This window comes from Gracilinanus agilis, chromosome 3 (genome assembly GCF_016433145.1).
Source record: "Gracilinanus agilis isolate LMUSP501 chromosome 3, AgileGrace, whole genome shotgun sequence".
NCBI classification, from domain to species: Eukaryota; Metazoa; Chordata; class Mammalia; order Didelphimorphia; family Didelphidae; genus Gracilinanus; species Gracilinanus agilis.
In genome coordinates, this window is record NC_058132.1 from 108,757,682 (window position 1) to 108,780,405 (window position 22,724).

General features: G+C 37.4%; 1 protein-coding gene across 1 annotated transcript in view; it reads right to left on the reverse strand.

Annotated features, from left to right (window-relative positions):
• The window catches only part of DLG2 (discs large MAGUK scaffold protein 2), a 1,542,336-nt gene that overhangs the window by 559,664 nt on the left and 959,948 nt on the right, over positions 1-22,724 (reverse strand). Inside the window, exon 11 of the mRNA XM_044668933.1 lies at positions 2,236-2,304. Within this exon, the coding sequence (XP_044524868.1) occupies positions 2,236-2,304 (69 nt within the window). The remainder of the gene's footprint in view (positions 1-2,235; positions 2,305-22,724) is intronic.

Sequence of the window (22,724 nt, forward strand, 5' to 3'; positions counted from 1 at the left end):
GTCAGCGTTCATCCTCCTTGACCTAATTGATATTGTTCTCTGACATTGTTCTAACCCTCCTGAACACTTCTCCCTTTACTTCTGTGAAACTGCTCACTTTTATTCTTCCTTTATGACTTTTTTTTTGTTTTCCCTTATTGGATAATTATAGATTCCCTTTACCCTTATCATGGATCCTACATAAGGCTCAGCTTAGAATCCCCTTTCTTCAATCTCTATCTTCGGTCTCTTGGAAGTCTCCTAAATTTTCATGGATTCAAGTAGCTTTCTAAATCATCAGCTCTCAGTTGACATATTCATTCTTAATCTTGATACCTAACTATAGTCAAGCAACAATAATTTGCTGCTGGATATTTTTTCTTGATACCTACTTGATATCTTAAATGTAATATATCCAAAAGGTAACCATTTGGGTTCTTTCAAATCTGTTTCCCTTATACTTGGTTATTTTTGTTGAGAACAGAATCATACTTTTCACTATCTGGGTATACAACTTTGGAGTCATCCTTGACTCTTTTCTTGCCCTCATCCCCTCTATGCAATCAGTTGTCAAGTCTCATCAATTATTGTACTTTAATGTCTTTTTCAATTTCCTCCTTGAAAATAAGAGGTAGCATTTATGTATAGCTTTCAAGTTCTAAAAGCTATTTACATATATTATCTTATTTAACCTCTCAGAAGCCCTATTATTATTATTATTCCTATTTTGCAGGTGAGGAAACTGAGGAAGACAGAGGTTATGTGACTTGTCCAAGGTAATCCAGAAAATGTCTCAGGCTTACCTATGAAGACTCGGGTTTTCCTAACTACAGGTCTAGTTTTTTAGCCAAATCTAAAGTGCTATTTATAGTTTATGCCCTCATCATCTTTCATAAATATTTATAGTAGCCTCCTATTTGGTCTATTTGTGTTGTCTTACCATTCCATCTTCTATATAACTGGCAAAAATAATCTTAAATTTATATCATATATCAAAATATTATAAATTTAGATCAGGTAAGGAGCTTAGAAGCCATTGAGTCCTAATCTTTCATTTTACAGTTGAAGAAATTGAGGCACAGAGATTAAGTGATGGCTTAGTCACACAACTAAGAAGTATCTGAACTAAATTTGACCTTAGGTCTTCCTGACTACCAGACTGGTGGTCATGCTATCACTCCAAAATCACAGACCTGATTAACCATTTCCCTACTTGAAAACCTTCAGTGGCTCTCTACCAACTCTGAGATAAAGTATGATATCCTCAGCTTGGCATGTACAATCAGTATCCCATGTCCAGAATGCACTCCCTCTTCATTTCTGCCTCTCAGAATCCTTATCTTAATTCAGGGTTCAACTCAACTGCCACCTGTGAAATCTTCCATAATTTCAACCTTATCTACTACTCAATCTCTCCTGAATTTTCCTTGTATAATACTTATTTGTGTAGACACCAGAACTCCTTAGTACAAGGGTTCCTAAACATTTTTGAGTCGTGATCTTCTTTGGCAGTCTGCTAAAGCCCATGAACCTCATCTCAAAATAATGTTCTTAAATTTATAAAATAAAACACAAAGCATCACAAAGAAAACCAATTATACTGACAGTTAAAAAAAATAACCCTTAGATTAAAAGTGTCAGCTTAAGAACAGTTGCTTCAGTAGAATGTTAGCTTCTTGAGGGCAGGACTTGCTTTATTTTTGTCTCTATAGCCCAAGTTTCTAGCACAGTGACTGGCACACAATAGGAATGTAATAAATATCTGCTTAATTGTCAAGCCTAGAAATGTAGAATTACAAAATAATAGAATCTCAGGAGTTGGCAGGTGACTTCCAAGGTCACCTAACCCAATCCATCTGTGAAAAGAATCTTTTGTTACTTCTCTGACAAGAAATCATTCAGTTGAATAGCACTTAGTAATGAGTAGCTGACTATCTATTGAGGCTATCCATTCTCCTTTTGGGTTTTACCATGAGTAACTAATTTGGAATGAGTCCATTCAAGGATGGAATATTTATTTCAAACTTAAAGCATCTATCAGTCAGAATTTGTGGAATTTTTTGGAAATTAATGAGAAGAATTATCACTATTAATTCAAAAATTTTAAAGCCCACCCTTCGTGTGAGCAGTATTTACATTTGAGCATCAACCCCTCCTCACAAGATTTTTTTTTGTCTGCTCTTCATAGGAGTAGCCCAGCTGTACTAAATATTGTGTAGTTCACTCAGAACAGTAGTTCTGGGATGCTTTGCTTACCCCTCCAGGGAGATGGCTCGCTGTAGAGTCATTGAGGGCTGACGAGTCGTAGTGCTGTGCTGAGAATGACTGTATGAAAAAAGAAAGGAGGGTGAAACCCACAAAAAAATCTGACTAAAGAGTCTTCACACATTCTACTAATTTCTGTTATTACCATAAAAAGAGTGAGGATGTCAAATAATAAAATAACCACTGAGATTTATCTAGGACTTTTTAAGGGCTACGTAGTGCTTTAAGGTTTACAAAATACATTCCTCACATCAACCCTGTGAGGTGGGTAGTGTAAGCATAATTAGTCCAATTTTACAGATCATAGGGGCATCGATCTAGAGCTAGAAAGGACTCTTGAGGGCCCTTCCCTCATTTTACAGATGGAGCAGTAGAAGCCTCTAGAGAGGAAGATAATTGCCCAGAGTCACAAAGCATCAGAAATGGGGCTCCATCTCATGCTTCTCCAATCCAGCTTTAATACTATTTCTATGATGCTATGACAAGTACCACTAAGTTTCTGTGCAATTAATCAGATATAGCTTCAATCTTCCCATTTTGTCAGTGAAAGTGAGATCATAAATGTAGAGATGGAAAGGACCTCAGATGTCATTTTGTCTTACCACTTTCATTTTTTAAAAGTCCTTAACTTCTGTCTTAGAATAATATTAAGTATTGGTTCCAAGGCAAAAGAACAATAAGGACTAGGCAATTGGGGTTAAATGACTAGCTCAGGGTTGTACCACTAGGAAATATCTGAGGCTAGATTTGAACTTGGGACTTGAGACCTCGCTCTATAACCACTGAGTCACCTAGCTGCTTCTTATCACCTTCATTTTACATGAACGAATTGAGGATTGGAGGGGCTATGCAATTTGTCCAAGGTCGTATGGGAATGATGTGGAAGAGCAAGAATTTGAATCCAGATCCACTGATGCCTAATCCTTAGTGAAACATTTTTTGGAGAAAACTTAATTTCTCTATGAAATTTGATTATAATAAATGTTATCAAAGGTAAAACCTTTAAAATAATGAATTCAGAAAATTGTGGAATTAAAAAAATATTCCAATGCCTAGTGATGGATTGAGAGTGATTCTGAGGAATTGTAAGCTGTACCAGAGATACCAAAGTTCTAAAAGCTCCTGCAAAGCTTTAAAAAATGATTATAAGCCTGATGATGGACTGCTGTTTATCTGCCATTTATTTGCTGAACCACTGGGGAAATGCTCATGACCAGAAGTTTGAAATCTGAGTCAGCAGAGGGAGTTTCCACTCCATTGATGAAATCACGTATCTTTGAAAGCATCAATGAAGAGACATGACTAGCAAAGTGGGAAGAATAAAGCTATGTCTTATTAGAGCCAAAGACCTTTAAAGGAAACAAATTTTGCAGAAACCACTGAAAGTACTTATTATGGCATAGTAAAAGCAACAGAATAGATTACATAATACCACAAAGTAACATTTATGCTAAATGCATAAACAAGTAGCTCATGGGGCATGTCCTTTACTCTCCTATGAAAAGTAAAAAAGCAAAAACTAAAAACTAAACAAAACCCAACCCCAAAACTCTTCTAAAGTATTTCTGGCAGACAGACCAGCCTTTGTTATAGAAAAGAAGTTTGAGAGGCAGAGTGATGAGGAACACAGTGTGCTTGAATGGAGTCAGGTCTCTGGAGAGCAACCTGGAATTATGTTCATAGAGTTATAAAACTGTGTATACTTGTGAGGAAGATTAATAAATGAGAATTTAGAATTTAAATACTCATTTATTAATCTTCCTCACAACATACCCATTGACCCAGCAATACCACTTTTGGGATTATTTCCTAAGGTAATGAGGGAAAATGGAAAAGAACCTATATGTTCCAAAATATTTATAGTAGCTTTCTTCTGGTGGCAAAGAAATGGACATTGAAGGGGTGCCTATCAAGTGGGGAATGACTAAACAAGTTGTGGCATATGGTTGTGATGGAATACTACTGCTCTGTAAAAATGACAAACATTAATTCTGGAAAAACATGGAAAGACCTACATGAAATTATGAAGTATCATGAGCAGAACAAGGAGATTATTGTATACAACAACAGAAATATTGTTTGAAAAATGACTTGGTTATGTCCATCTCTAGAGAAAGAACTGATAAACAGAAATAAGACATGGGTATGCATATATATATATACATATATATATATATGTTTTTTGTTTGTCAAGTGATGCCTTCTCTAATGGGGGAGGAGAGGGAGGGAAGGAGTTAGTTGGGTATTTTAATGTAACAAACAAATAAATTTAAAAGATAGGAGTTAATGTAAAAAAATTCCCATCTGAAATATTATCATGTGAGCATAAATGAATGACTTAACCCCATTGACTCTTTCCTCATCTTTCAAATTGGCAAAATAAATAAAAACTTGTCATAATACCTGATAATGGCTATTGTGAAAATCGATACGACATTGCATGTAAAATCTCTTGCAGCATTAAAGTGCTTTATAAATGTTAGTTATTATTATTCACAAAGTAGCTTGTCATTGGACAGGAAAGAGTTTCTATATGTGTATGTTTTTGTCATCCATCTGAGTTCTGCTAAGATGACATCGTAGACTGTGAGTCCCTTGAAGGCAGGGACCGTATCTACTACTCCTTTCTATCTCCCACAGCGCCCCGTGCTTTGCCCCTGGGAGTTAGTCAATAAGAGTTTATGGTTTGTTTGACTATATCACTGAGAATGAATAATTAGTGTGATAGACCATGTATTGTGAAGTAATCAATAATCACTTTTAAGTACAATGTGCCAAGCACACTGCTAAGATCTAAGAATATAAAGAAAAAGCAAAAACAGTCCCTGCACTCAGGGAGCTTACATTCCAAAGGGACATACAACACAGACATAAGCACATACAAGTACATACAAAGAGATGGAGGGTGACTTTAAAGGAGAAGGCATCATGAGATAGTTTTTTTCTTAAAAACAATAATTATTTAAGCAACTCTATTCAGTCACCACCACATACATACTTCACAAAGATGCCATTGTTGAGGACAACATAAATGTCTGTAAGAATATCTGAGCTGGGTAGCTCAGTAGATTGAGAACCAGGTCTAGAGATGGGAGGACCTAGGTTCAAATTTGGCCTAAGATATTTACTAACTCTGTGTCCCTGGGTAAGTCACTAACCCCCATTACCTAGCCCATGCTTCTGCCTTAGAAACAATATATAATATTGATTCTAAGGTGGAAGGTAAGGTTTAAAAAAATATCCTATTCTTATTGCAAGTACCACATCTTAGCCACCATTATCTTTACTTTTTCTATAATGAAATCCAGATATAGTGTTCAGCATAGACAAATGATTGATGATGATTTCCCTTTCATCTCCTATCATTTGTGCCCCTATCTCCCTAATCCATCAAATAGGTATTATTTTATATAATTATTTTCTGTATGTCACCTCTCTTTGCTAGATTATAAACTCCATGAGAGCAGGTATTATATTTTATTTACATTTTTTTCTCCTCCTGCTCCCTCCCACTCCCTGGCCTTGCCCAGTGCTCTGAACATGGTAGACTTTTGATTTAATAAAGTCTTCATTGACTGGAAACTAAAAGAAGGCCCTCAGCATATTGGATGGACCCTATGTAAAGGCAAGCTTGTTGGACTCGGGGATAAGAGGTGAACATGATGGGCAGGCATGAGTGGGCTGCATTCTGTGCCAGTGGAGGGAGTATCTACATGAAAGAAGCACTGGAGTCAATGGAATTCTGGAATACTGTTGAATGAATGACTTACAGAATTCTGATTTGCTTCACTAGTATTTTCCAGGCACATGATAAATACCCTAATATAGAATAATTCTGTTTGACTCAACTCTAAATTATGGAAAGACCATACTTTTAAAAGTTAGCAGTGAGATTCATTATATGAAATGGAAAAACAGATGACTGAACAAGGGCATATCACAAAAATATAACTGTTCTCAAGGAAACCTAACCCCTTCATACTGAAAATACAAAATCATACCAATTTTCTTAGTATGTAAATTGTTCTTTAGAAGCAAATTAGGGGTAACTATGTGACTCAGTAGATAGAGAGTCAGGCTTGGAGAAGGAATTTCAAGTCTGGGTCCAAATCTGGTCCCAGACATCCACTAGCTGTTGATCCTGGGCAAGTCACTTAATCTCAGTTGCCTTGCTATTACCACCCTTCTGCCTTACAACCATTATTTAGTATCAGTTCCAAAGGTAAAGGTTGTTTTTTTTAAAGGAGCAAACTTAGAGTTCTGTGATATGAACTTAATCTATTTTTTAAGTCCTTACTTTCCATCTTTTAATCAATACTGTGTATTGGTCTGCCTCTCATCCCACTGAACCACCTAGTTACTCCCAAATTACTCTTTTAATAATGGTACTTTTATTAAAGAGTCTTCTAGAGACCCCCAAAACATTGTGTTTAAGCTTAGGTAAAAAAAGGTCAGATGCAGGATATTTGATGAGTACTCAAAAAAGGCAGGATGATTAAGACATTTTATTTTGAAAAAAAGTATTGGAATAGAAGGCCTGCTGGTTTCAGTTCCAGATTTCCAGTAGCTAGTGGTGTGACTTTGGGCAAATGTCTTTAGTTCTTCACCTATCTAAAGCTTTGATTCATCACATGAAAAATGATGGACAGGGACAAAATGATTCCTGGTAGTTTTTACCTGTACTACAATTAATGAAAATAAAATCATGGACTTAGAACTGGAAGAGATCTCTGATGTCATCTGGTCCAACTGGCCTATTTGGCTGATGAGGAAATAAAGACTTAACAGCCCAAAGTCACAAAGCTAGTAATGAGGCAGGGATCCAAACCCAAGTCATCTGATTCCTAATTGAATGGTCTTCCAAAGGCTTCATGCTGCCGCTCACGCTGTCTTTCATGAGTGAGAGGCAGGTTGATGGAACATTTATTAACTGCTTACTATATACTAGGAACAAAGTAATAATAGAATTATAGAATAATAGAAGTGGAAGGAAAAGAGTCAGGCCTAGATATGGGAGATCCTGGGTTTAAATCTGGCTGCAGACATTTCTTAGTTGTCTAGGAACCCCCATTGTCATTGAACTCCCATTGTCTAGCCTTTATAGCTCTTCTGCCATGGAACTGATCCTTAGTATTGATTCTAGGGCAGAAGGTAAGAGTTTGAAAAAAATAAAAAAAATAAGGAAGGAAATATAGGAGTTCATTTCATCTAATCTTTTCTTTTTGCAGATGTAAGATCGATGACAGCTAAGAGATACAGTGGATGGAGTGCTGGGTCTTGAATTAGGAAGACCTACATTCAAATCTGGCCTCAGATACTTAGTAGCTGTATGACCCTAGGCATGTCACTTAACCCTATTTGCATCTGGAAGATGAGCTGAAGAAGAAAATGTCAAATTACTCCAGTGTCTTCACTAAGGAAACACCAAATGGGGTCAAAAGATTTGGACACAACTGAAACAATTTGAAGACAAGAACAACAAAAAATGAGAATCCTTTTTTTTTACAGATGAATCAATGGATTTTAGAAGCATAAACTTTTACTTTTCCATTCATGTTGTTAGAGTCCTAGATTTTAACCCAAAGGGGAACTTTGTGACCATATGTGTGCTTAGATTGGTGACTGACAGGAAAATACTCTCTTAATGTACTTTACACCTATAGACCCTGAGGTTCAGATTCTGTCCCCTAGGGATTGGTATGATTTCAACAGAAATGCAAGTTTTAACACTGGTCTCTGTTACCATTAAAATAGGAAGCAAAGGAGACATGTAAAGCCAGAGAGCTCTGGGAGGGCTCAGTGCAAAAGTACTGTGAATGTGAAAGTACCATGATTGTCCACACAATTATATGGTATGGTACAACTTCTGGGATTACCCAAGGGAATGAAAAGTCCAGCCTTTAAAGAGAAAATGTGTACTGGAGCAAGTCCCAAAGTTGTAGCTATTGCCCCCTGTAATGAAGTGCTACCTACTCACTGAGCAAGGCTGGCAGCCCATTCCAATAAAATTACACTCTTTTTTGTTCAAACCACAATGTTGGTGCATCCTGGGGATTTGATTTTTTTCATCTAGTTCACTCTATGATGGAGGCTTGACAAAAGAAACAACATAAGTTTCCCCGTGGTGTCTAGTTATTTATTAAGAAAGCTAAAAGGATACCATTAGAGCAAGTCCAAGAGAAATTCTGTTAGAAAATGGAAGCAGGAGTCAGAAGGACAATAAACAGGACCCCATGGAAGCAGCCTTAGCCACATCTGCCACAGAATCTCAGGCAGTGGTGAGGAATGAGAGGGAGAGACCAGATAATACTCATGGGATCATTTTTATTCTTCACTTCTTTCTCATGCAAACAGTCAACTCATAGAACTAAAAAGCCAGTGGTAAGGAGAAACATGGTGCTGAGGATATAGCAAGGCATAGCTGTAATTTGTAGGCATGAGTGATGATAAAGATCGCAAAACTAAGGTGTCATTCATTTTTCATAGTAGTCTGGGATTCCTAGTAGTCCTTACCTGAGTCTGCACTACTTTTTGGGTTCACATGCCACTGCATCAGACCTAATAGAGGCATCTTGTCCATCTTGGGAGGAGGGAATTCTTTGGGATTATGGGAGAGCACTCATGGTCTTCATTATAATGTAGGTAGAAGGAAGGAATTGAAAGATGTTCCTGGGCTGGTTGGATTAGGGAGAGGATGCTGGTAGGGGGGAAGATTGTGATGAAACCTGGTCCTAGACTTTCACAGCTATTGGTAGAGTGGATAGAGTGTTTGGAATTCTGGACCTGGAATTAGGGAGACTCTAGTTCAAATTGAGCCTCAGATACTAGCTATGTAACTCTGGACCAGTCATTTAATCTTTTAGTTTTAGTTTCTTCTACTCTAAAAAAGGGATAATAACAGTCCCCACCTTTCAGGGTTGCTGTGAGGACTGAATGAGTTAAAAGTTGTTAAAGTTGTAAAAAGCGCTTTAGCTCAGTACCTGGCACATAATAAGTATAAAATAAATATTTATGCCACTTCCCCTCCCTTTATGTCTTGCATGAATCAACACACAAAACAATAACAGTTTCCTCATTATCATGGTGCCAATCCCAAATGGAAAGTCTTTTTTAGCATCAGCTAGGACACATGTGGCCCTGCCTTATTTTATGGATTTGTTGACGTATGCTAAATTAAATTATCATGGACATATGTCTGGGGGTTATTTTAAAAGATTAGGGGAAGAGAAGGTCCCTTTCTAATAAAAGCCCTATTAGTTTTCTATTCATTTCAGTGTAGAATAAAACAGAAAGGAAGGACCACAAAATCTACTTTTTAATAATTCTCTTATCTTCAAAATGAAGAAAAAGGTCCCAAACTGCTGTCTGGCAGTAGTACTTGCTGAGTTCTATCAGGCACATTCTGTCTGTTAAATTAAAAATGATCTTTGAGTGTAAGTATTTAAATCACAGTATTAAACACAGGACATAAAGAACATAACTATTTTTGATGGATGACTTTTTAATTTCCTCTTTCTTTGGAGGAATGAGACATGATAAGTGGTCCTTATAACATATCGTAATGTTGGATGACTCTGTCTCAAAGGGAAATTTCAGAAAGAGGATTTCTTCTTTCTTTTTTATGAACTAATATATAGAGTATGCTTATTTAATTTGATTTCTGACAACCAAACCAATTTTGGAAAACCCTCTCTGACCGCACAAAATTCTATCATTAAATAATTCCCCCTGGGTGATTCTGGAACTCTATTTTCCCAGAAATCCAGTAGTGAGCAGAGCGCCAGACATGGTGTCAGGAAGATGGGTTCAAATGTTGCCTCAAACTTTTACCACCCACATGACCCTGAGTAGGTCACTGAACCTTTCCAGGTCCTAATACATTATGTGTAAAATGGAGGAGTTGTATTAAATGGTCTCTATGGTAATTTTCAACTGGAAATCTAAGATACCATGCCATAGGTAGTGTTTTCAAGCTTTGACCAATCTACTTTGCGGAGGTATAGCACAAACATATGGTAGAAGATAGATAATTCAATAAAATGGAAAGTGGAATCAGAAGACCTGGGTTCAGGTCCAAGCTTACTATACTTACTATCTTGGGCAAACTTGTCTGAGTCTCAGTTTCTTAATTTGTAAACTAAAAACAATAATATTTGTATTAATTTTCTCACAGGGTTGGAGTTTAAGATGAACTGATGCAATCTATGTAAATTTGTACTTTGTAAATGCTAAAGCACTACTAAGTGTGAATGAATAAATAGGCATTTATTAAGCCCTTACTATAAACTAAATAGGGGAGATTCAAATAAAAAATTAGACATTCCTTGCTCTCAGGGAGCTCACATTCTAAAGAGGGAGACAACACACATGTAATAAAATGAAAGAGTCAAAAAAGAATTCAAGAGGATGAGGAAGAAGAGTTGTTGGAGTAGCTGCCTTTATTTCTTCATTATTACAGCCATTATCACCTTCAACCACATCATCTTCACCATTATTTCCATCATCTTTATCCTTTAATTTGACACTTCAAAGAACTATTATGTCATTGAGTAATTGCTCTCCCCTAATCCAGATCATATTATGATTGGCATCTTAGCAGATGATCTTTGAGAGTTTCTGTCACTATAAAAAATTATCATCCTATGACCAAGCTGATGATGAATGTCTCTAAACTTAGCTCTGATAGTTCTCAGGCTAGAGACATTGATCTCATATCCAGTGTTATATTCAAAACCTTTCCAGCACAATGGAGGTACGTGAGGGAAGAATCTAGCCCTGCTGACACTGCCAGAATTTCCTTTAAGGGCCAAGTGTCATTGCCAGATAAGATTCCCCATCAGAGGGGGACGTCAGTGTTAGTCAATAAATATTTATTAAATTTCTACTTTGTGGCAGGCATTGTGCTAAGTGATGGGGTCACAAAGGATGACAAAAGATGATCTCTATCCTTGAGGAGCTTACATTCTAGTGAAGGCTTTGTTCATGTATGTATACACAAGCACTGCATATATGTATATAACATGTATATATACACAAACAAAAACTGCTCATGTATATATACACAAACATATGCATAAATGTATATGTATGTGTGCACAAATAAAATAGGAAAAGGGAACATTATATACCGCAACTAAAATATTTCTTGAGGAATGAATGACTTGTATATGTCTCCCTCAAGAGAAAGAATCAATAAACAGAAACAAGTAAGATAGTTCTATGCATATATATGTATTTTTTTGGGGTGGGAAGATCACATGACTCTTTCTTTAGTGGGGAGAGGAAAGGAGGGAGTTAACTGGATATTTTAATGCAACAAACAAGCAAATAAATAAATTTAAATTTAAAATAAAAATAGGCCAAGGGATTGGACCAATAATTTCACTAGTACAAGGAATTTCCAGATGAAGAAACCTCTACTACCAATTCAGGTGGGCATCTTCTCTTCACCTTATAGTCCTAGAAAGTTGCCCAGAGCATTAAGAGGTTAAATAACTTGCTTAGTGGCACACAAACAATATTTAGCCAAAGTGGATGTTTCTTCTTGGATATGAAGCCAGTGCTTTATATTTTATATCATTTTTTAATATAAAATATTATACATATGTGTTCTATACCTATGTCTATATGGTCACGTGTGTATGTGTGAGTGTGTGATCTCTCTGTCTCTTTGTCTCTGTTTCTCTGTCTCTGCCTGTCTGTCAGTCTCTTGTTCTCTCTCTCTCTTTCTCAATCTCACAGTCCTATGGAGTTGCCATGGGCACTGAGAAAGAAAGTATTTTATTGATTAGATACCATGAAGATATCAGAATCAGGATATGAACTCAGGTCTTTCTGACCTCAAGAATGGATGTCTGTCTACCACATATACCATGTTGCCTCTCTATGGGTAAGAAATATAAATAAAACATATGGGTAGAATTCTGAAAAAAAAAGAAGAAAATTTCCTACTTCCTTCACAAAGTGCTTTCAAGTACCCAACTAAAATCTGTAGCAAAAATACAGCTCAATAGTGTGTGTACCTCTCTGATGTCTGATTTCATTTATATACAATCTTATTTTCCTTTTTGTGTGGAAATGCTTATTTTATTTTATTTTGTAAAATTTAGAATAAAAAACATAATGAAAAAACTAGTGTGCTTCTTTTAAAGGATTAGGAGGTGGGTCATCATACCTTGCCTCTACTTTCTTTCAAATTCCAAGGTTGAATTTTCTGCATCTTCATAATTATGCAAAAGAATCTCCTATTGTAGTAATCTCCAGTTGGAGATGAAGAGGACATTATAATCAGTTCCCTCTACAGGCAGCAGTCCAGCATGAGATCAGTTAGGCCCCATGGAGACTGATTATCTTTTTAAGTTAAATTGATTTGCATCACCCTTAGCTCCTAGGAATTAAGCACCTCCAAACTGAAAATGTCATAGGCTTTCCAGGGTTTTTGAAAGCCACTTTGTAGAAGTATCAGGGGAACGAGACACTGTGAAATAGTGGAAGTGGTATCAGACTTGAAATCCAGGGTCCTTGCTTCTAATTATGACTCTAGAACTTCTCTTTTAAAGCCTGTCTTAGAATCAATACCATATATTGATTCCAAAGCAGAAGAGTGGTAAGGGCTAGGCAATGGGGATTAAGTGACTTGCCCAGGGTCACATAGCTAGGAAGTGTCTGAGGCCAGATTTGAACCCTGTCTTTAGGTCTGGCTCTCAATCCACTGAGACACTTACCTGCCCTCATTAGAGCTTCTTATATGTGTGAGGAATTCATGTCACCTCTCAGACCTTAATTTCCTCATCTTCATGAGTTCAAATCTGACTTCAGACTCTCCCAACCTGTGTGACCCTGGATAAGTCATTTAACCCCATTTGCTTCAGTTTCCTTATCTGTAAAATGAGCTTGAGAAGAGAATAGCAAACCCCTCCAGTATTTTTGCCAAGAAAACCCCCAAATGGGGTCACAAAGTGTCAGACATGATTGAAACAACTGAATAACACCATCACCAAAATAGCGTTAACAATATATATATATATATGTATATATATATACTATCTAACTTAGAGTGTGGTGGAGAAATGCTTTTTTTTTAACCTCAAAATGCTATAGAAATAACAGTGATTATTAATTACTACTATTAACAAGTCAGTTTTTCTTCTGGAAAAACATCAAGGCTATGAACTATATGTTATGATTTATATCTCCACCAGTAACTTCACCAAGATGTACAAGTGGTTTATTTAGATGGCGCATGGAGAGTGAGTGAGAAGCCAAGAGGCAGGGGCTAAGAGAACTAAACCAGAGCCTTGTCTGTCTTGCTACAGTGTGTATACAAAGAAAGCTTGAAGGAGCAATATAGTCAATAGTTTGTTAAATAAATGAAGAAACTCTCTGCAATGTTCCACAAATAAATCACTAAGCCAGAGAATCAGAGGTTTAGTGCTAGATCCATAAATCTTAAAGATGGAAGAGACTTTAGAGGTCATTTAAGCCAACTCTACTCTCCGTCCTCCCCCTGCCATACACAAAAAATAGGGAATCCTTTTTTATACTATCCCAGTCAAAAATGACTAAAGATAAGGAGGGAGACAATACAAGAGCTGTCCTTGATGAATTCACATCACCTGGTCCAGATGAATTACATACTCGGGTCCTAAAAGAACTGTCAGATATGACTGATGACCCATTGTCAGTGATATTTGAAAAATCATGGAACACAGAATAGCCATCACAAGATTGGAGAAGGACAAATGTCCTGATTTTCAAAAAAGAGAAGAATTTGCAAACTATAGACCACTGAGAGTGACTTCAATTCCCAGGGAAATACTAGGATAGATTAGATTATTGGTGAACATATGGAAAAGGAAATAGCGATCTCAAAGGGTTAGAATGATTTCTAGCATAAAAGTTCATGCCACACTAATCTTATTTCTTTTAAAAAAAAACCCAGGATAACAAAACTGGTAGTTAAAGAGAATGCTGTGGATATATTTTACCCAGATGTTAGCAAAGCTTTTTGATAAATATCGCTTGCCCATCCCAACATGGCAAGAGATCCATTGGAGTATCCAAGTGGTGTCTGTGCTCTATCAATGACTTTCATAATGCTGTAGATGTTTTGTTTTTTGAATTTGCAGATGACAGCAAGCTAGAAGGAACAGGGGGTTCACTGGATGATGGTCAAGATTGAAAAGGATCTTGAAAAGTTAAAGTATTGGGCTAAATCTAATATGATTGAATTCAATAGGAACAAGTGTAAATTCTCATATTTTAGAAGGAAAAATTCATATTCACAAATAAAAGATGGGCCTTCCACTGTGAGATAATATCTGTTTTGAAAAAGAAAAAAGATGTGAGGGATTTTAGTGTACTAAAAGTTCAATGACAGTAATCAGTATGATATAGCAGCACCCCAAAACTAAATGATCTTGTTTGGTTGTTCAGTCATATCCAACTTTTTGTGACTCTGAATGGGGTTTTCTTGGCAAAGATAGTAGAGGAGTTTGCTGTTTCCCTCTTCAGTGGACTGAAGTAGATTAAGTGATTTGTCCGGGGTTACACAGCTGGTTGATGTCTGAGGTCAAATTTGAATTCAGATCTTCTTGATCTAGGACCAGTGCTTTTTTCACTGAGGCACCTGTCTGCTGCATGAATTTGGGCTGCATTAAGTGAGTGCAGTTTTCAGGAAGAGGGAAAGGACAATTCCACCATACTCTGTCCTGGTCAGATATTATCTCTGAAATATTGCTTTTTAAAAATGTCTATTTTTTCTAGATTCAATACAATTTTTAGTCATTGCTTTCTGACATTTTGTGATTCATGTTCTCGCTGTCTTTCCCTATTCCCCACCAAAAATGGCAGGTAGTATGATATAGATTGTACACATGTGATAATACAATACACATTTTCATGTTTTTCATATTATGAAATGACACAAATAATTTACACTAGAGAAAATTCATGAAGAAAAAAGTGAAGAATGGTATGCTTTGATTTGAATTCACTCCATGAGTTCTTTCATTTGCAGTGGACAGCCTTTTTATATCTGAAACGTTCTGGTCATTTGTGGTAATCACAGTTTAAGAAAGATATTGAAATCCTTGACAATGTCCACAAGAGGACAACCACCATAAGAGTTTGGATTTCATGACATATGTGGATTGATTGAAGGAAATGTGGAAATTTAGCCTGGAGAAGAGAGTAATCAAAGGAGACATGCTTGTGATCTTTCTTTAAGAACTTAAGGGTATTAGATTTGTTCTATGTATATCTCAGAAGGCAGAACCAAGACAATAGAGGAAGGCGCAAAGAAGTCAATTTAAGTTTTATATCAGGGACAGGGATGAGTTCCTAGCAGTTAGAACAGTCCAAAAATGGAATGGGTTGCCTTGGGAAGTCATGAATTACTTCTCCTTAGAAGACTTTAAAAACAAAAATAATAATAACAGTAATAATAAAATTAGCATTTGTAAAGTAGTCAGTTAGGTGGCACAATGGATATAGAGTTCTGGGTCTAGAATCAGGAAGACTGATCTTTCTGAGTTCAAATCTGGCCTCAGACATTTACTAGCTGTGTAACCCTGGGCAAGTCACTTCATCCTGTTTGCCTCAGTTTCCTCATCTATAAAATGAATTGGAGAGGGAAATGGCAAACCATTCCAGTATCTTTGTCAAAAAAATCCCAAATGGGGTCATCAAGAGGTGGATGTGACTGAAAACAAATGGATTTATATAGCACTTTAAGGTTTACAAAGTACTTTGTCTATGTTTATTTCTGATCAGCAGAGCAACTACTTGTTAGGTATGTTATAGTGAGTTCATTTCTTGAATAGAATGGCATATATGGCCATCGAGTAACCTTCCAATTCTCAGACTGTGATTTTGGCTTCATAATCACTGCTTGAATGTTTCCAGAGACAGGGACCTACCTATATCATGGGACAGTCTATTTCCTTTTTGGATAATTCTGCTTGACATAAAGCTGTTTCTTATACTGAGCCAGAATCTGTACTCTTCAATTTTCTACCATTTAGCCAAAGTTTTGCTTTCTGGAATGACAGAAAACTCTTTTTTGTTTTCACATGAGAAATGTTTAAATATTGATCGTGTTTCCCACCTGCCTTTTCTTCTCTAGATTATATATCTCTATGCCTTTGACTGTCCTTTATATGAGATGATTTTCAAGTTCTCTCTATCCTGGTCAACTTCCTCTAGATGCAACCTACTTTGCTGATGCCCCTTTTAAAATATGGCATCTAGCACAGAACATGTGGTAGAGTATTGTGAGACTCTTGACTGTAACCCCACACTTCTAACTATGTTATGTACGATTTTATGTTTTAGTACTTACACCACAGGTTTAACCCATATTAAGATTGTTGTCATGTAAAATTCTGAAATGTACTTTCAGTCGGATTGGTATGAAGCTGTATCTCCCATTTTATTTTTGACTTTTTGAATATATGCTGCTGATGGTGCTTTCTCTGGGAAATGGATTAGACAACTCCTGAGTTCCTTTCAATGTTAAAATTAAACTTCATACTTCTCTAAGTTCAGTTTCACCTATTTGGCCACACCACTGAGATAATTTTGCACTGGAATTCTGTCCTCTATTGTATCTGCCATCCCCACCAGCTTGTGTCATCAACACATTTGGTGAATACACCATCTTTGCTTTCCTAAAAGCAAATGATAAAATATTAAGCAGGATGGGGTACGGGGTAGAGGCATGCAACATTCCATTAAAACCTCCATCTAGGTTAACTGTAGAGTCAATACACTTTGGGCCGGGTTGTTCAACCAGCTATAACGTCACCTTACACTGATATCACCTACCCCATATTTCTTCTTTTCATCCATGAGCATTTCATAGTAAACTTTAGAGATCATTTATGATCCGATCCCTTAATTTCACAGATGGCCAAACTGAGGGTCAGGAAGGTTGTCAATAATTTTCTAGGATAAGGAAAAAGGAAGTTTTTTCTAGATCTAATTTTCACAGTCAAGTAGATTTAGTTGATGAGGTGGAAATAGTGGGAATCCAGGGAGGGTGAGGAGTAGCTGTTCTATTTTCGAATTTGTCACAGAGGAGAAGAAAACTAGGAATAGTCAAACATATTGTGCATTTGGGAAGAGTAGATTTCAGAGCTCAGAGAAAGAAGTAGTAAGATCTCATGGACAAAATTTCTTCAGGGAAAGTAAACACAGAAGGGTAAAGATATTTTCAAGGCATTTAAGAAATAATGAAATCATAAAGGAAAACAATTTCAAGTGAGACGAATGGGGAGTTTTTTAAAGAGATAGATGAGAGTCACCAACTCTATTCATTTTAGTGACATAAAGTGAGGTGGCGGACTACTGACCTTAACATCAGCCCTCTTTTATGCCCTCCAGAACCTGGTACTGCCATCTGACCTACTGTTGCAGTCTAAGAATGCTAGCCCTTGCCATCCACACAGCCACTGAACCTTTAGGTCTTCTGGGTATTTCTGTCTACCTTGTACCTAAACTTTCCTTTTGCATATTGGCTCTCCCACTTAGAGAGGGACTTGACAGCAGGGATTATTTGAAACTATTTGTCTCCTGAGTACTTAGCACATATGCTAAGTATAGAATCACAGGTTATAGAACTAAAATGTATCTCCCAGGATATTTAGTCCAAGATGCTCACAAATAAACTAAATTTCTGAGCTATAATGAGGCAAAGAAGAGAATCAAAGAAAAGATGAGATTGTTGCTCAGGTTAGATGTGATAATAACTGATGGATGACAGAGGAAAAAGCACAATTGCCAAGTTGTTTATTTTGATTTTCCCCCCTAATGTTATACAGACCAAAAATGGCCAATAGCATATTGATGCTTATGTGAAAAAGGGAGGAGGAAGTTAGGTCACTCAGTGGATGGAGAGCCAGGCCTAGAGATGGGAAGCCCCAGGTTCAAATCTGGCTTTGGATACTTTCTAGCTGTGTGATCTGGGACAAGCCACTTAACCCCCATTGCCTTGCTCTTACTATTCTTCTGCCTTGGAACTAATACACAGTATTGATTCCTTTTTTTCTCACTCCATAAAACATTATTAATATATTTTAATGAAAGATCTTAGTCTCATGTTTCTAACAATGACACTCAAAGCTAGTGTTTCCCTGTCCTTTCTGCCCAACTGCAACTCAATCTTGGACCTCAATAAGGACAAGTTTTGAGAATTTTTTTTTGTATTTTTAAAACTTTTTTCTTTAACAATTAATCAAGCTAGCAAAAAGTACTCAATACATGTTCTTCTTATCTCAAACAAGCTAGTATTTCAGTACAGTGTTAACACAGTATTGATTCTAAGATGGAAGGCAAGGGTTAAAAAAAAGGGAGCTGTTAGAGAGTTCCTCCTTAACCTCAGTGACTTCAGGCTACCTTGATCAGATGAACTACAGTTCTGAAAGATCTTGGAGATATGGATTGCAAATCACTTCCAGGGATTCCTTTGATGTAAGGAAGAGATTTTACAAAATTGGAGGAAGACAAACATTGTCTGCATTTTCAAGAAGAGGAAGAGAATGAATTCAGCATATCAGGTGAGTTCGACTTTGATTCTTAGCACATTTCTAGAAAGTTTTATTAAAGTGATAGATAGCAAATTTCTGAAAAAGAAAGTGATATCACAGAGTCCAAGCTTAGTTTCATTAAAAACAGCCCATGCTAGACTACCTCATTTCCATGTATGTTGGATTTGTTAGACAGATAAGCCAGTGGAAAGTGATAGGCTTAGTTTACCTTGATTTCATCAAATCAAAGGGAGCATCTCTACTTGTATCCTTTTGGAAAGGATGGAGAGACATGAGATTGATCTTAGTGAGATTATGTGGATTCAGAACTGGAATGAATATTTTGACCCAAAGAGTCATTGATGAGCAGATGTCAGAAGGGAAGGAGGCCTCCAGTAGAGTCGTCCAAGGATCTGTTTAGCTCAGCAATATTTATCATTTTTTACAAATGACTCTGATCACTCTATTCTATAGGTGGAAGACTTAGAAGATTTTTATAAGACACAAAATCAAGAGTAAATACATAGGATGACAGAGGTTATTTAATTCAAACAGGTCTTGATAGGCTAGAATAACTGGGCCAAATTGGACACAATTAAACTGTCTTCAGGTAGGTAGAAGACTAGGAGAACCTGCTTTTCAGTGTGGGGCTTGTCTCAGAGATACACTCATTCATTAGAATAGTAATGAGAAACCGCAATATCCTGACCTCAAATGTTATCTCCCTGGTCCAAAATCCTGAAATGTCCAGAAGAAAATGTACTGTTTTAATATAATAGGCATACTTTCCCCTTTGTTCCTTTAGTTATTAGATTGTTGGCTTATCATCAGTCTTCTTAGGCCTTTCCACATGCACAGTGTACTTCAGGAGGCAATAAGGTATTTTAAAACATGGATATATATTGAAAATATGCATTCCACAAGGACCATTGTTAACTCTGAAAGTGTAGCCTTTTAGGATAAGGTCAAATGAAATTTCTGCTTGCTAGTTCAGAGAAATTAGGTACTAAAAAAAAGTAAAACTTACACTGGACTAGATTATTTCCCTGTGAGAGTAGAAAGTATTCTGTAATGCACCAGATACCACTGATGACTTTAGAGATCATCTGCTTCATCATCCCTCCTCACTTTTATGAATGGGTAAACAGAGGTCCAGATAGCAGTCATAATTTCCCCCAAGTTGGGGGCAGCTGGGTAACTCAGTGGATTGAGAGCCAGGCCTAGAGATGGGAGGTCCTAGGTTCAAATTTGACCTCAGATACTTCCCAGCTGTGTGACCCTGGGCAAGTCACTTGACCCCCAATGCCTACCCTAACTACACTTCTGCCTTAGAGCCAATACACAGTATTGACTCCAAGATGGAAGGTAAGGGTTTAAAAAAAAAAAGGAAAAAATAATTTTCCCAAGTTATACAGCAGGTTAACCTCAGAGCTGAGAGCAGAATCTTTTTTGAGTTCCATTGTAGTGGGCTCCCCTTTCCATACCTTCTTCCTACTTGTCCATCCAGTATTACTGGGCAGAGCTCAAAAGTGATAGGTGACTGGTAAGCCAAAAAGAGGTCTTTCATTATATTTTCTCTGCCAGTAAAATGAAAAGTCATGGTATCCCCTGAGGGTGCAGCTAGGTGGTGGAGTGGACAGAGTGCCAGGCCTGGAGTCAGAAAGGCCCAAGTTCAAATCCAGCCTTAGATACTTAACCCTTTCCCCCTTCAGTTTTCCCATCTGTAAAACGAGCTCGAGAAAGAAATGGAAAACCACTCTATTATCTTTGCCAGGAAAACTCCAAATGGAGTCACAAAGTGTCAGAACGAGCTGAAATGGCTGAACAACACCAACTTCTGAGACCCTGAATAGATGTACACGTCTTAGTGATAGTAGTAGGACATCTGTCAACAGCTGTGATGGGCCATTTGGAGAAAACAAACAAATAAATCTGAGATTCTGTAATAATGATTGTATCTATGATCTTCTGGACCCTGGTTCAGATTGAACAACTTTACATCTATCCAATTTAACCTCATCAAGGAAATAACTTTAATTAGGCCATCCATGGAGCTCTTTCCTTTTTGTGTACAAACTGAGAGATAGAGTCTAAAAATATGCACAGACTCAAGAGTCTGGAAACATGTGTTCAAGAACAAGTCCTGTTACCCATTACCTGTGTGATCTTCGGCAATGCAACTTAGCCATCTTGTGCCTGTGATTCCCCACCAGCAAAGCACAGAATATCTGCCTTGCCTACTATTCACAATGTTGTAATAATCTTAAAATTTGATCCTATATATATGCATATATATGTGTAAATATATATGAAAGCCTTTTGAAAGGTTACCCACCCTGCATGTATATAATTATTTCTCCTCTCCTGATATCCTATTATGGTGGGAACAAATACTTATTTTGTAGTAAGAAGACCTAGCTTCAAATCTAGGCTTTGCTATTTATGATCTGTGACACGGAGGAAGTTCCTTTTCCCCTGGGCCTCTGTTTCCTCATCTATAAAAATGAGGGGGTTGGACTAGAATATAGATTGAGAGTTGGAAGGGATCTTAAAGAATCCTAGTCCAGCTCTCTAACTTTATAGATAAGGGAACCAAGAGCCAGAGTATTTCTGCCACCAGGACACCCTGGGAGGAGGCTAAGGGCTCTTCAAGGTCAAGTTCACACAGCAGCGACTGCATGTAGCACCAGGGGTTCCATATGCTATGATTAATCAGTGCTGAGAGGCACTTTGTCCTATTTCATTAACAAAGGCCTTTTATTAGTTGTTTATCACTTTGTCTTTACAATGAAAACCAGGATGGGGAAAATATAAATATTGGTATTTGCCGGCACATATCCTAGACAGAAGCTGTATCTTCAAAGAGAAATACAGATTATGGGAATTGCTACTCTCTTAACTTGATGGGATAGTTCCTTTCTCTTTTTTCCCTAACTCCTTATCTTTTGTCTTAGAATCAGTGCAAAGTATTGGTTCCAAGGCAGAAGAGCAGTAAGGGTTAGGCAATTGCGGTTAAGAGTCTTACCCAAAATCACACAGCTAGGAAGTGCTTGAGGTGATATTTGAACCCAGGACCTCCTGTCTCTAGGCCTGCCTCTCTATCCATTGAGCCACATTGCTGACCCTAGAACTCTTTCTTCCAATTAAGATCAGGACCTTCTCTGCGTCTGATAATTTTACGTTGGCTCCAAAGTAGGAGGACATGAGTTCAAGACCCACCCCCTGCCATTTACCACCTAGAAGACCTTGGCCAAATCTCCTCACTTCTCCATGCCTTAGCTTACTAATTGGTAAAATGAGGATATTGGACTAGGAAGCTTCTAAGGTCCCTTCTTGCCCTAAATCTAAGATCTTACCATGCTTCTAGTGCATTACACAGAACTTACCAGCCACTAGTCTTTGCCTCTCTAGTAAAGCAGGGTAGGGGTCTCAAAAGAGTAGGCTGGAATCTCTCAGAGCGACTCCAAACCATTTTCTACTCTGCCCTACCACTGAAGTAGACTTGCCTCAGTTGCACTGGAGCTCTGCCAGAAAGAATGTTCAAAGCTGGAACCAACTAGTATGAAATCTAATTTAAAAAGTGTTCTGTCCTGCATTTGCCAGGATCCTTGTCCCAAAAAGGCTCCATCATGTTTGGGTCTGTGGCATAAGCACATTCCTGTAGAGCAAGCAGGGTAGCTCTCTTTTGCAAGAAGGTCCAGGTTGTTTGCCAAGGCAAAGCAGAGACATCTGTGCCTTCCATCACTTTGGCATGTTTTAATTTAAATTAGGAATCTGCCATTATCCTCCTCCTATTTATTCTCTTTATCGATTTTGCTTGTGGACACTCTTCACATCCAAGTAAATTATGGCTGCCCTGCGTGGTTGGCTGCATCTATTAGTCTATTAACTTCACAGAAGAAGCCTGGCCAGTGGTGTGGCAGAGACTGAACTTGGGAGTTAGTGGTCCAAATC